The 15,369-nt window shown below is 35.2% G+C and overlaps 1 protein-coding gene across 1 annotated transcript; it reads right to left on the minus strand.

Moving 5' to 3' along the window:
- Positions 1 to 478: 478 nt before the first annotated feature.
- LOC132859008 (solute carrier organic anion transporter family member 1C1-like) lies at positions 479 to 15,097 on the minus strand. Its single transcript, XM_060889554.1, has 15 exons — positions 15,015 to 15,097; positions 14,220 to 14,276; positions 12,988 to 13,129; positions 12,639 to 12,771; positions 10,369 to 10,493; positions 8,923 to 9,069; positions 8,396 to 8,494; positions 7,950 to 8,204; positions 7,430 to 7,594; positions 5,981 to 6,176; positions 4,972 to 5,137; positions 3,778 to 3,962; positions 3,632 to 3,696; positions 3,410 to 3,527; positions 479 to 3,165 (listed from the first exon to the last, which is right to left on the minus strand). The coding sequence occupies exons 2-15, from the start codon at positions 14,268 to 14,270 to the stop codon at positions 2,946 to 2,948; spliced, it is 2,067 nt and encodes a 688-aa protein (XP_060745537.1). The 5' UTR covers positions 14,271 to 14,276; positions 15,015 to 15,097; the 3' UTR covers positions 479 to 2,945.
- Positions 15,098 to 15,369: the final 272 nt, after the last annotated feature.

A 15,369-nucleotide genomic window follows, 5' to 3' on the forward strand; every position in this document is an offset into this window, starting at 1 on the left:
TCAACCGTTTCTAACAGAGACTAAAAAAGAACCTTAAAAAACTATCTTGGTGTATGCATAGTCACCATCTGCAAACTGATAACAATCAGTCAAATAAGACCTGATGCAGGAAAGGGCTTTTCCCTTAACCACAACTCCATGTTCTAATCTATCAGGGAAATAGTATGATCAATAGTGTCAAAAACCACAAGGTTAAACAACAGAAAGACATAACCCTGTCCAGAGGCAAGTAGTAGGTCATTTATCACTTTAACCAGCACTGATGTTGAGCTATGATGGGGCCTAAATCCTGAATAATACATTTCATGAATGTTATTCTTATGTAGGTTTGAGAATAACTGTTGTGCTACAACCTTTTCTAGGTTTCTTTTAAACTAGAGGAATGCCGACTCAGTCACCTGATCAATTTCTGTGGGGTCAGGCGGTGATTTAATCATGGTTGATAATTCTGTGAGACTATTGATAAAAGACGACATGGTTACACAGCAAGCAGCATATATTATGACAAAAACACATTTTAAAAGAGTTGAATTTAGATTTATAGATTTAATAGATTTAAATTGGCCCTGCTTTCTCAGTGGGATAGGGTTAGGCATACTGTCTGTTGTAAATGTCATAAAAAAAAATGATTACAAATAGCAGTTCAGAGTATTCTGAATTTCAGTACATTTTGCTGTACATTCTTAGGCAGAGGAATTGCTTGTGCAGGAATCATGAACATGTTGGCATTGAAATAAATAGTCTTAAAATAAATTAAAGTAAATAATACTTAATATTTGGTTGTATCTTTTAATCCACTTAATCCCCAAGTGACATCGGTGTTTAACCAGATAGCAAAAGAAATGAATTTCACAGTCCAGTAAGAGACATTGGCGATAAGGAAAATTCATTCCAAAATGAAATTGTTTGTTTGGAAACATTGTCTACATGTTTGCTGATGAAGGATATTAAACTGAAACATCCTGCTTCTCTGGAAAGTTTGTCTACATATTTGCTTACGACATTTATGCGAAACATCCGTCTTCTCTGAAAAATTTGTGTATGTAGTTCTCAATTTTAGGAAGACAAACACAAACAAAGATTTTATTCATATATAGGGGAGCACTAAATGCTATACAGTGTATAATAAGACAAGCAATGGTTTGTCATTCTATTCCTATATAGTCACCAGTCATCAGTCATCAGACTCATGTCTCTGAGTTTGATGTTCCTTCAGAAATACAACACACTGATCCATATGGATGTTTCTTTTACATTTAGCCTATTCAGCAAGTGGTAGAAACAAAACGGATGTCCTTAGAAATGGAACAAACAACAAAAATCTTGATTAATTAAAATAAAAAAAAATTAATGGCAGGAGAAAGATTTTATATCATATAAAGGAACATAAAGGTTAAAAATTGGGTGGTTTACCAGGAAAAGTGCCATGTTTTAAATTTTTAATAACTAAAAGATTTTAAATATCAGAAATTTAAAGCTGAATTTCTAATGTCATTTTATGTTGATCTTATGATCTTAAACCCAAATGTTTCAAAAGTATAGCAAAATCAATAGAGATGGCCTTGCCTTTCCAGTACTTTCAGACAGGACAGTATATAGTGGAACCTGCTGCTCCAACCTGATCTGTCCCGACACTGCACAAGAGACACAGCAATGCTTCCCTCTACTGGTGCATTCAACACTCGACTACGGTTGTGGATGACCTGGACTAGGAAAAAAGCCAGACTGAAGTTTGAAGGTGATTAGCGAGATGAAGACTTAATCTCTGATCAAATAAAACAAAACATATAACTGTTAGGTCATAAATAATTATTATGTAGAACATGAAGGGTAAGCCTATTAAGCTGAAGAACAGTATCCTAAGTCTGAATTAAAAAGGTGGCAGCATCATGCTGTGTTATAGTGGTGCACTTCAGTAATCCTGAGAATTATCCTGAGTATCTATAAATACTGAAGTAGCACTTCAAGACAAACCGGTCTAAAAACAGGACAATAATACTATTGGCATAGCTCCATATTTTTACCAAGATAAACTTATAAACATCAGCTAGGACCTGAATTCCAATAGAAAACTGAAATGAAAACATTACACTGACTAAGTTAAACCAGTTTTGTTGTGAAGAATGGGGGAAAAATCTAGCTAAAATTCTAAGGCCACTAAATACATGCAAGCTAAAAGTGTTTATGAATGTAGTTACAAGTTCACTCTCACTGACCCTAACAAATGGCCAATCAGAACCTTCTAAACATCATTACATCAAACCGTTTCAAACTGTAGTTAAAAAAAAAAAAAAAAAAGCTGAAAAATGTTTTGGAGATATTTAAGAACTAATAATCAGAAAACTAGCTATTATTTTGAAATGACCTCTTGTGTGAATAAAATACATGAACATGCCATAACTGTATTTTGTTTTTCTTTGTCAGCTCCATCCAGATACTGTAATTATTATTAAAAACCTATTAATTTTTTTAGACGTACAGAGATTTAAATATACACCTTTCTTAACACTTCTGGTCAGTCAAGATAAAAATTGTTATGTTGTGTGTAATACATTTTGTAAAACTGGTGACATATATAATTGCAGCTCTAAAATCAAAGGAACATAAAGGTTAAGGTCAGAATTATAATCTGTAAAAATCCACTAATTCACTTTTTATCAGATCTCCCTACATTATCATTTTAAATCTATAAAACAATTAAGATACAAATGAAAAAAAAAATGAGAAGGTATTATTAAAGATGTCACAAAAATACTGATTAAAATACAAAATAATTGGCTCAGTCAAAGAGCATGTGTTATAACAAGCAATTTCAGGAACACATACTTGTAAGATAATTCCTAGCACAGAAAAGCTCCCATCACAAACTGTACACTGTACAAGATTTTCATCATGTAATCAGCATAAGAGCTTATAGAACATGGTTGATTTTGCCACATAAGAATTCAGATACTGGTCTCTCTATCCAGCTCTTCTTTGCACTTGACAATAGCTGATGGGGCATTTCCATTATCCTTGGACATGTTGTTGGCTTCTGGATCTGAGTCTTTGGTCTGGTTTTGCAGTGCCAGCTGTTGTTGTTGGTGTGATAGTCTTTTATACAGTAGTACCAAGAGCAGCAAGGCCAGAGCAGACAATCCGTAGATGAGTCCCAAGAAAGTCACTCTGGAGAGTAAAAACAGTCATGTAAAAATGTACAACTCGAGTATCAATAGAGTACAACTCAATATATAAAATGTATGTGTGTGTGTGTGTGTGTGCGTGTGTGTATTGCATACTATTGCAAAAAAAAACAATAGCCATAACACATCAAACATAATCACTATTCTTCAATCTAGTGCTGATGCAATAACAGATTTGCATTTTTTATTTTTTTTTTTGCTGTTGTTTATGATATGCGGGTATTTACCTAAATGCATCAGCGTTGTAGAGTCGACATGCACCTCGGCCTCCACATCGCTTTGTTCCCCACTTCAGACATGTCCTGTCAATCAAAGCTCCAAAATATACTGGAGGGGGTATTCCACCTGAAAATAATCGGTAATTATGTCAAAAACTATAATAGTCTTATCTTACATTGTCGTCAGCATTATCTAAATGTTGAAAAGAAGTGAAATGCTAATCATCTTACCCAGAGTCCTGACTATCAACATCTGCATTCCAAGGGCCAAAGACTTTAAGTCTGGTTGAATAGACCTAAAAGGTAGAGGAAACGATTATTTTCACCAACATCTGATATGCTTAAAGGCAAACATACCAAAGTTCTGAGTGGCTTGCCTGAGCAGAACAATATATCCAGGAGTGGCTCCACTGGCTGTGACAAAGGCCCCTAATACAGTCATCACCATGTAAATCTTAAATATGTAGTCACAGTTGTCCTTGCGTGGACACTGCCCCAACACTGCAGACATGTTTATACTAGGTAGTGGTGCTTCAGCAACACATGAGCAGTTGTGAAAGACCTTTGAAAAAACAAGAACAAAAAAAATCTGAGTTCCTTAAATATCTCATGTTAAATGATGTAAATGTGTAAAGTAAAAAGTGTAAATGGTTAGCAGGAAGTGGAAGTGAATTAATCATTATTTATGAAGAAAAAATAAAGTTGAACATATTGAACATATGTGGATATAAAGTAATTCTTATTATATATAGCTGGCATTATAATATAATGCCTACTTTAATCAGCCTGCTGGAACACTTTATTTTTGTTTTCTTGCTCCTCTTCAAAATGCTTTCCCTGGTAGTGTGTGTAATTAAGGTTTTACCCCAGAACAAGTACTGTATATTTGGCTGAGTGTCTCTTATAAAAACATCAATTTTTCATTTTATTATTTGGGAGGTACTCTATCTGAGGAAGGGTTGCTGAAGCACATGCAACAACACTAAATACAGAAAATACAGCACAAAAACCTTTTTCTCAACATAAAATGACATCTGCAGGGAAAATTACAAGCACATAGTTTGGCAGAACATAATTTGGCCTGTAATTTTCTCCAAGCAAAATGGAGGAAAATATAAACATGGCCAACCCAGTAGACAAAATAACACAGTAGCACCTGTAAACAAGATAATTACCCCAGGCCTCCATATTATTTTTTATCAAATTCAGACAGCATGAATGAAGGGGATTTTAATAGCAGATATTCATAAATGTTTATAAATACACTAAGCAAAACCAAATGGCAGATGTCAGATTTTGAATTAGACATATTGCTATATGTGGCATATATACATACATATATGGCATATAGACATTAGGCATATTGAATTTCTTAAGGCTTAACAAATGTTTTATTTTTTTTTTCTTATTCAAGAAGTTGATCTTTCTCCTGCCAGGAGCTAGTGCAGATACACAGATAAAATGACCATGACCATGACCATGACCAAATCCAAATTAATGGAACCTTTGGTAAGGCATTATGCCTGTGTCTATGCGTTGAAGAGGAAGCTATTTGAAACAGAGAAGCTCACCATTTCCTTGCCGTATCCAGTGGAGCTTTGGCAGCCTGCAAGGCAGGGTGTGGAATATGTCAGGCCGTTGTAGGCACATACTGGGTCCCAGTGTTTCAGAGAGCAGGAGCACCCTGAGTTACACTGGGACACCAAACTCTGCTGCTGGGTGGAAATGTTCGGAAAACTGACAGGGAGAAACAGAGCCCAAAATCATCATAAGCATTGGTTGTTCAAAAGGGAATAAATCACCAGGTAGCTGTAACTATTATTTAATACATAAAATGTAAATATAACAAGCAAATAGAACAGGGCTCAAAATCTATCTGACATAATTAAACTAAGATCCATATTATACCACATAAATTTTAAAACAATTTTATTTTGAGTATTTGCTTATTGCTAATAAGCAATATTTGTAAGTTGCTAATACTATATAATTATCATAAACACTGACATGAAGATGAAAATACTTAACGTACTTTCAAGGAATTTTAACAGCAAGCTACAGTCATACAATGCCATAGTTAGACAACGAGGCTCAGATTTACAAAATGCATCTCCACAACAAACATATAAAACATCTAAACTGATTTATTACATAATTACATGTTGACAATAAATCCCATAACCTATAATTTTATTTTATATTCAAGCTAATTTAATCAATAATAACTGTGATTATCAGTGCTATGCTTTATGTATATAATATATATTGACAGAATGTGTATATGAAGGTTTTATATAAGAATTCACCATATGGAATTTTTTGTCTTGTTTCAATATCTGTCATTGAGATTATTAACTCAGCAGGAAGTTATCAACATTATGTTATGTTTACTCTAATGTTTAGTCTTATTTAAATGTTGCTTGCTCTTACTATTTTGTACACAAATTGATTCACATAATTATATGTAAACATTTATTAGACTGAGGGTTTGCATTACTACAAATTACAAACATTCCTACCTTCTGATCGTTCAACAGAAATAAAATACTGTATGTAGGCAAACACTGGGATTGTATTTACCCCCCATAGGACACAGTAAGCCCTGCCACCTCTGAATTTCCACAGTGCAGGAAGAACTGGCTCAGCATGAGAACAAAAGCGAGAAAAGAAGCGGAAATGGACATCTTGGCTGCACCAAGTACGCTCAGTTGGAACTTTTTCATCACAAAGCCTCCTAAGACAATTCCCAAAGCCACGGCAGGCAAATTCATAATGCCTGATAGATACAGAAAAAAAAAACTCCTTGAAAAATACATAAAAACATTCAAATTTTAATTTTTATAATACAATGATTAACTTTTGACGGTTTTAAGTGAATGGTTTGTTTTATGTGTGTATACATAAAACTAATATTATCAGAAGTTAAAAGATAAAATGATACTTTAGTCACTAAAACCTTTACTCTTATAATTTCAGACAGTTTTGTTCAATTTATTAGGTGTTCAGTTTGTGCATAATGTGCACGTATGTGCATTTATTTATTATTTTATTTCATTATTTATTTTCCGGCTGCTCCCTGTGTGGGGTCGCCACAGATCAAATGGCCTGCATAGTAGATTTGGCACAGGTTTTACGCCGGATGCCCTTTCTGACGCAACCCTCCCGTTTTATCCGGGCTTGGGACCAGCACTGAGACTTAACTATTCAGTGGCTGGGTTAGCTCCCTGCCCGGGAATCAAACATGGGCTGCGGATCACCACTGGGATTTGTATAAGCAGCATAGCTAGTAACAGCAGTTCCCTAAAGAATTTCTGTAAGTGTTTTAATGAGTAATCTTTTTTAATGTTATGGGTGACTTGATTCAGAAGCAGATATTTTTGCCACCTCACAGGGTTCCTGGTATGATACTGAGCTCAGGTTACAGTCTGTTACAATGAACTGAATTTTACAATCAATGAATGTGTTGCTAACAACAGCTGTAGTATCACTACATATCACCAGGTCACAAGTCCATGTTTTTATTAATGTATAAATCAAACACAAATGAGGATAGAATATTGGTATAAGGACTACACATCCCAATACACATGATTTTTAATTTCTATACCATGTACACATGTTACTAATCATTACCAGAACTATATGTGAATATATGTAATGGACTTTTACACACATTATCAGCAGGAAGCAAACATTCTGTTTTTGTACTCATCTGAACTTTACCAATATTGTTTGTTGTTCTAGTTCTTTAGAATTGTGCTTGCCTGTTGACATTCATGTTCTACCTTAGCATTACTATACTTGTTGAATTTGTTTACTGGGTATTTAATTAAACATCAGCCTCAACTGCATCTGTCTCAGACTCCTAATTCATGGCAGTTGGGTCAATCATGTAACCATTATATACTAATTTTATAATGTACAAGGCTACATTCTCTCTATGATTTAGTTTTACAGTCTAAAATAAAAACATGAATAAATAAGGTCACTTATTTCCAACATTTCTGAAAAAGGAAATACTTACTGTACCTATCAGTAGGATAACCTTGGATGGAGACTGGCCATAAACCTGTTCCATGTACTTGGGCTTAAATGTGATCATTCCAATAAAGCAGCTGACCTGGACCAAACCAGTGCAGATGATAAGCACGTATATGTAGTTACTGAAAAGCCTCTTCAAAGATGGCAGGAAATCTATAGTATTAACCAAAATACATAGTCAACAAACACCATCTTACACTATAATACACTTTACACATAATTCTTTAGGTATTGCCTAAATGATGGCCAATGAATTCCCCCATGATTTACTGATATATATCATTTCAGGTAGTCATGTAAACAGAATTTTTACTGGAGATTTTTAATGATGTGGATAATACAAACACCCTTAACATCTTGAGACATTAACATTAACACCTTAACATTTTTCTTTCCTTTTATGTGGGTGTTTTACTTTATGTATGTGTGTGTGTGTGTGTGTGTGTAAATACCAAATTATTAAAACTATTTAAATTAACTGAGAGGGTTCTTATTAGTAGTGAAGTACCTTTGGCCATGGCAACCATGTTGCCAGGGTCAGCTTTCTCAGGTGGTGAAGTGCTCTCCACTCCGATTAAAGAATCTTGTTCGCTGTGATGGACTCCTTGATCTTTCCTATCGTTGCCCTCTGTTTGCTTAGGTAGTGACCGGGGCAGGAACCAGAATGGGATTCCAGCCAGTAACATCACAGCACCAGTGATTATGAAGCCAAGCCACCAGGCTCCCACCCAACGTGTGTCTTTGTGGGTTATTGATATGTTGTCTGTGGACACAGAGTAGAAAAACAGATATATTAACTGATGTTAAATGTACACAAAAAACTGCTGTAACTGGATTGATCAGATAGATAGATAGATAGATAGATAGATAGATAGATAGATAGATAGATAGATAGATAGATAGATAGATAGATAGATAGATAGATAGATAGATAGATAGATAGATAGATATTACCTAAGTCTACAGCTCCAAAATCCACATAAATTCTGGCGCAAAAGGAACCCAGCATAAAGCCAACCATAGGCCCCAGGATACCAGAACACTGTATACATGCTGTGTTTAGAGAAGGACACAGTGGCATCAGCCATTATGGAACCAATTCTTTTCACCGTACACATGTCAGAGAATTAGGTTATTGAAAGTGAGAGAGAGAGTGTGTGAGTATGTGTGTGTATGTGTGTATGTGTGTGTGTGTGTGTGTGTGTGAGAGAGAGAGAGAGAGAGAGAGAGAGAGAGAGAGAGAGAGAGAGAGAGAGAGAGAGACAGAGAGAGACAGAGATTACAATTTTTGACATATAAACTGATTTCCAATATCACTTCATATCATTTAGTAGCATGATAGTATGAGCACTTTTTCAAAGTTATTATTCAATGACATTTATTGTGGAACCTATAATTAATATGTAAGTGCAATTGCAAGCTACTAAGCAAGGTTATTATAAGCCTTGGTAGGCCTTGGGGTGTGTTCTGATTCTTCATACCAATATATAAAGCTGTGTTCTCTTCTTTGGCAAAGTCATCCATGTAAGACATTCCAAGAGGCATCACTGGAGTCTCCCCAATCCCTCGTAGCATGTTACCCAGAAACACAAGGACCCATAAATTGGATCCTGCCGTTTTCTCACACTCTGCAAAAGGTCACATTATAGACACTATAGACACTGCCTAATGGGTGCTGATATTATATAACAGCATCCCATGCTTTCATTGTTGATTTGTCTTTTTGGGTCAGTATGTGATGATGATTTTTAAATAATCATTATCATTAGAATAAATTGGAATGAATCCATTAACATTTATTAACATCATTAAAAATTAATTCATATTTACAATTTACAAATTTGCATATAAATTAAAAATTAATTCATAGTAATAGTAGGAGCTATAAAGCTACCTGGTAAATATCCAAATACAAGGAAGTAGAGAAGAGGAAAAAAGTTACATCAAAAACAATGCACATTTGGTTTGTTCAGAGTTTCAGGCAGTAGTCATAATTTTCCCCTGTGCCAGACATTTTTTCTTGCAATTTTCTAATAATATTTAATGGTATGTTGTGTTGTGTTGTGATGTGTTTGAAGGGGGGATATGTTTTTGATAAACAAAGGGGGGTCTGGTGCCATCAGTCTCATAATCAGTCTGATTATTCAAAATGCTACAGCGCACCTTGTTTTCAATCAGCCCAGAAGGACCCACATCTCCCCTCTCTTCATCTCCTTCCACTGGCTTCATAGAGCTGCATCACATTCAAGGCCTTGATGCTCAAGTACAAGCATTTTAGTCTCTGTCTAGAACAGCGCCTACCTCAACACTCTCTAAACTTCCCTGCTTTATGTTCCTTCCTACAACCTGTGATCAGCAAATGACCAATGCCTGTTGTGCCTTCTCATTGAGGCATGAGGTTCCTTTCAAGAACTGTTACACTGACTGTCTATCAGTGGTAGAATGAACTTCCAATCAATCTTCAAAAAAAGTCCCCACCTTTCATAAACACTTAACTAACCCCTAAATTGTCCCCATTCAAAAGAAATTCTGCATTTACACTAGCTCCTGTATCTCTACATTGTGCACTTTGTCCTTTGCTTGATATATCGTTTGTTTATATTTCCTCAGTTGTAAGTCAATTAGGATAAAATCTGCTAAAGTAAATTAAAATGTCTTGGAAAAAAGATATTAATAATTATGCCTTTGCATGCCTGTGTTTAATTAATTGTGCTTTAATTTCACTGTATTTTGCCAACTGACGTCATTCTGTTGAGCTTGTGTGCAATATAAGGCTGAGGGGAAAAAGTTAGAAAGAACAAATACACAACACACTTGTATGCTCATATCCTTGTGAGTCACCTATTCTCTCAAACATTATGCTGTGTTATGTTGTGTTGTGTTATATTTCTTTATATTTCTGATTGTTTAGAGTGGCTGATGCTGACCTGTTTGGCTCTCATGTGTGCTAGATTCATCCACTTGTGAATGGCTCCCAGTTGGAAGACATGGGAGAATGGATTCAGTCTCATTGGATTCAGAGAAATGTGTGATTGACGTCTCATACTGGTACCTGTCCAAAGACAAGTTACAACTGAGGCACTTTTCTAATAATGCTACACTTTTACACATACATTTGTGCAATACAATGTCATCACTACAAACATACTCTATGCCACAGACACTGTTATTGTCTTCACATTACATTCTCTGTATGAATGCTATGTTTCATAAAGTTTGCTTTGAAGTCCTGTAAATACATTTTTATTTTTATGTTCTATGTCCTTAGCATATTCTCTCATGTTTCTGTAGTAATGACTTTGGACTGTTTATCTTGCTGTGTTTGCCCTCTGTACACATTTCTCTGTGGTCTACAGCTTTGACTTGGAAAGTCCAGACTGATTTGACTTCAGGGTTTGTACATGGAGTGTCTAATCTGTCCATATTCGTTGTTGTTTCACAGAGTAGCCTGAGTAGAGGTACATGAACTCAAAACCACTCTGTTTGCATGTAAGCCCTTTATTTTTATCTCACAATAAATCTCTCAATAAATTGTACAGTACCTATCAGTATATACTGGTATGCCTATGATATACAGTAAGTGTGCCATCTAATCCCAGGAATACCCCATAAAGCTCAGTTTCCTGTGACTGTCCCAGCATAACATTAGAACTAATTTTAATGGATCAAAGGAGCATTAACTGTGTAGAGGACCCTTTGTCATGGCACTTGCATACTTCTCTCATATGGAAAGTCCTGCGATAGATAAGAAATCCTGATCAACATCTCTGAGGCTCTAGAACTGAGCAATATTTTATTTACTTGTTACTGCAGAATTATTCATTCATTCATTCATCTTCTACCGCTTATCCGAACTACCTCGGGTCACGGGGAGCCTGTGCCTATCTCAAGCGTCATTGGGCATCAAGGCAGGATACACCCTGGAAGGAGTGCCAACCCATCGCAGGGCACACACACTCATTCACTCACACAATCACACACTAGGGACAATTTTCCAGAGATGCCAATCAACCTACCATGCATGACTTTGGACCGGGGGAGGAAACCGGAGTACCCGGAGGAAACCCCCGAGGCACAGGGAGAACATGCCGGGGGAGGAAACCGGAGTACCCGGAGGAAACCCCCGAGGCACAGGGAGAACATGCAAACTCCACACACACAAGGCGGAGGTGGGAATCGAACCCTGACCCTGGAGGTGTGAGGCGAACGTGCTAACCACTAAGCCACCGTGCCCCGACTGCAGAATTATTTTTTTTAATTAACTATTTAACATTGTAAAGGTGATGAATGGAAAGCAAAGGTCATTACCTGTATAAGGAATCTGGGAATGTTTTATGATCTGGTAAACATTCATTTCAAGACTCACCTTGAGGTGATAGTTTACATAAATGGTTTTTAGTTCAGTAGCTGGATCCATTTCATTATGCAATTGCAAGTTCATTCTGCATTCCCGTGTCTGCAACTTTTAATAATGCAGTCTACAACTCCTATGATTTCATTGAGTCACCTGATTACTATTGGTACACATCAGTCTGCAAATTATACTATTTCCATTCATTCATCTGGACTCTCGGTTTTACTTTTCCTGTGTTGTGTCTGTGGCTTGTTATCGGGCTGTTATCTGCCCATTTAGATTAATGTTTTGACCCCAGATTATTTCATGTTTACTTCAAGTACAGTATGTCTTGTCTAGTTTATACCTGACTGGCAATTACTTGTCTGTCATCTAAGAATCACACTCCTTGTTTGTCTGCTTTGTTGTCTGCTACATACAGTTATATTTAAGCCAGAAAACTTGCATTTGTTTCTTTCTATCCTCTTAATGATACCCATGGTTAACTGGTGATGCCACCTCTTATCATCAATGTCAAGGACAGTCACTAAGGTGGTTCTGTAACATCCACTCACCACACCAGTCACCAGAGATCTCACTTTCTGGAATTCTGAGCTCATTTCTCCAGTTTTTTAACTTTATTGCTATTTTTTAACAGGTGTAATTTCTCATACTGTATAACATCATGCATTTCAGTTTTTGTTAGTCTTGAGAATATAGACTATAAGACAATTAGTTAGCAGTTGATTTCTTAGTGTTGTGTTTAGTTATTTTCTTGGGGTATTGACCTTGAACTAGTTATCTCTTCTCGGTACTTGGATTTCTCTGTAATTGTTTGTAGAATGTAGTTATATTGTAACTCACGGTCCCTGGAAAAAGTGAGGCAGGGCAGTGATGAAGGAACCAGTAGCCATGATCAGACATCCCACTCCAATCAGTCTAGGTCTGTGAAGTTTTGCTCCAAAATAACTCACAAATGCAATCACCAACAGGTTGCCTACACAAGTGAAGATAAAGCATCCCAGCAGTTTATGAAAGAAAAATACCCACCTGGATCTTTAGAGACATAAAAATTTCAAGCAGCAGGGAATATTCTTAGTAATAAAACATTTGTAATTTGGAGAGACAGACAGCAACATGTTATGACAAGTGAAGCCACACTGTTAGCTGATGGGCTACTATATATAGGTGAACTATACATCTTTCTTCCTACCAATTTCAAAGCTTCCATCAATGAATCCAATTTGGGTGCTGGGAATGTCAAAGCGTCTCTCTATCTGTGTCACTGAGCTTTTCATGTAACTGCCCTGAAATGCTTTGGCAAAGAAGACAAAAGACAAGGCGGCCAGAAAACTCTACAACACACAAACATTAGGACAATCACATGAAAAAGAAAAACAAATGAAATGACATATTGTAATACTGACAACAAAAATGGATATCTGACCAATCAAGCAGCAAATCGGCAGCAATTCATTTATGATTTAAGTTACATTTATTATATTATATTTAATTAAAATACAGTTTAAATAAATACTTATTTTTCTGATGCAAGGTCAAATTTAATTTGAGAAATAATGCATATATTACATTATACTTCACATACACACATCCTAGTACTTCAAAAATGATTTAAAACCACCACTTTCATTATGTTAGTTTGTGTAGAATTAAATTAAAACTATATTATTACTATTATTATTATTATTATTATTATTATTATTATTATTATTATTATTATTATTATTATTATATTGGTAGTGGTGCCTAAATTAGTTGCAGTTTTGTAAACTGTCCATGTTTTTGTTAAATTACATATTATAAACATTTTTAGCTTTATCCTTTCGGGTGTTGTTTATTATGACTGCTACATGTATGAAATCTTGTCAGTCAATTAGAGCACTTTTTATAATCACATCAGGTGCAATTTGAAAATTTGAAATTGTTTTTTGCTGCATTTATTCTATATAGAATTGAATTATTTTTTTTATTATTTTAGAACTTGAATTGTTTTAGATTATAAGTTTTACCTATCCATATTTTTTTTTCTGAATCCCTGTAAATGTAGACCTTTAAATTTTTTATATTTGTCGATGTTGGCGTGTTTATACTTATTTACCTACATTCTAAATCTAATTAGAAAAAATAATCACATTTTGTAGAAAGCGTATAAAATGTTGATACATACAACATGTAAAGGTCAGAATCCTCAAGCTTATATTGTTTATTACATACTGCACAGCATCTTGAATGATGCTTACTGCATTATAGACATAATTAGAATGTATAGGGGAATGTACACTGTAAGAAAGGTAACAAAGGATTCTGTATTATACAACTTCACTCTGTCTGCTTATTACATAATTATGTATAATTATTTACAGGATATAACAAAAAATGTAAACTGATTTGTAAAAGTTGTTTGTAAAGGAGAGAATAACTGACCTTCAGTTTGGAGCAGCATTGCTGCCTGGGTTGTTTCTTCTCCACACTCATGGTACTCTGTATGTCAACAAATGTGAGTATAATAAAGTAGCTCTTGCTAGCATTATTGTGAATCTGGACCTTTGAACATTATTTGAACCTTCAAAAACATGAGCTGAAAGGAAGGACCCCTGTCAACCTTTTTTCAGGAGGTTTTCAGAAATCACCACCCATTTCCTGATAGAGGAACACTGTTTATAGATATCAAAGAATCTGAGGATAATGTGCTTTATCTCTTTCCGTTGGTAAATACCAATTTCGAAATGAATATAATGAGCATTGTGTTTGGAACTGAAGGAAACATCTTTTTGAGGTTTGCATACCATGAAGACTGTATTTACTACAATTCCTCTGCTTAGAGACTTAGTGGGACATTTACCAAAAATGGTAACTAAAAGAAATCTCTCTTCAAATGATTACATAAATGAGCAAGCAATAAAATAAAGAAGTAGAAACTAAAATTATATGCTAAACATGAGAACATGAGCAACATTTCATATTGTTGCATTTTCATAGGATGTAGTGTTCTATTTTTAATTGTCATTGTCATATTTGTAATATCATTCTAAATGAATCAATCAAATATATAAAGCAATAAATTTACTTCACATTACAATTATGAATATTGAATATTTAACTTTAAACAATCTCCTATTATATTTCTATAATATACAAAACTATTCAACAAGTGGTTTTTTAGCCTGCTATGCTATTTAATTAATTATAGAAAGAGAGAAAAAGAAAGCGGTTGGTTACCTGCACTTAAGATCAGGTTCTTCAGAATGGACAGAGTAAGAGAAACGTGTATAAAAAGAGTTGTGGCTTTCTAAATGGGACTTTGTACCAATCATGTTTCCCCATGACCCTGCAGTAATGCACCATTCAAACACACACACACACACACACACACACACACACACATACACACGCCACCCCAACACACACACACGTGCACACAAACAAACAAATTATAACAGGTGATGCTTTTTGATTGTGTTCTCTAGGTGAATGACTCTGTATGAGTCTCATATGAAAGACAACAGCAACAGATTGTCAGGAGACACAACATTACGCCATTGGCTCTGGGAGTTAATTGCTGCTATCGCAATAT

Source organism: Tachysurus vachellii, chromosome 16 (genome assembly GCF_030014155.1).
Source record: "Tachysurus vachellii isolate PV-2020 chromosome 16, HZAU_Pvac_v1, whole genome shotgun sequence".
In the NCBI taxonomy this organism is placed as follows: Eukaryota; Metazoa; Chordata; class Actinopteri; order Siluriformes; family Bagridae; genus Tachysurus; species Tachysurus vachellii.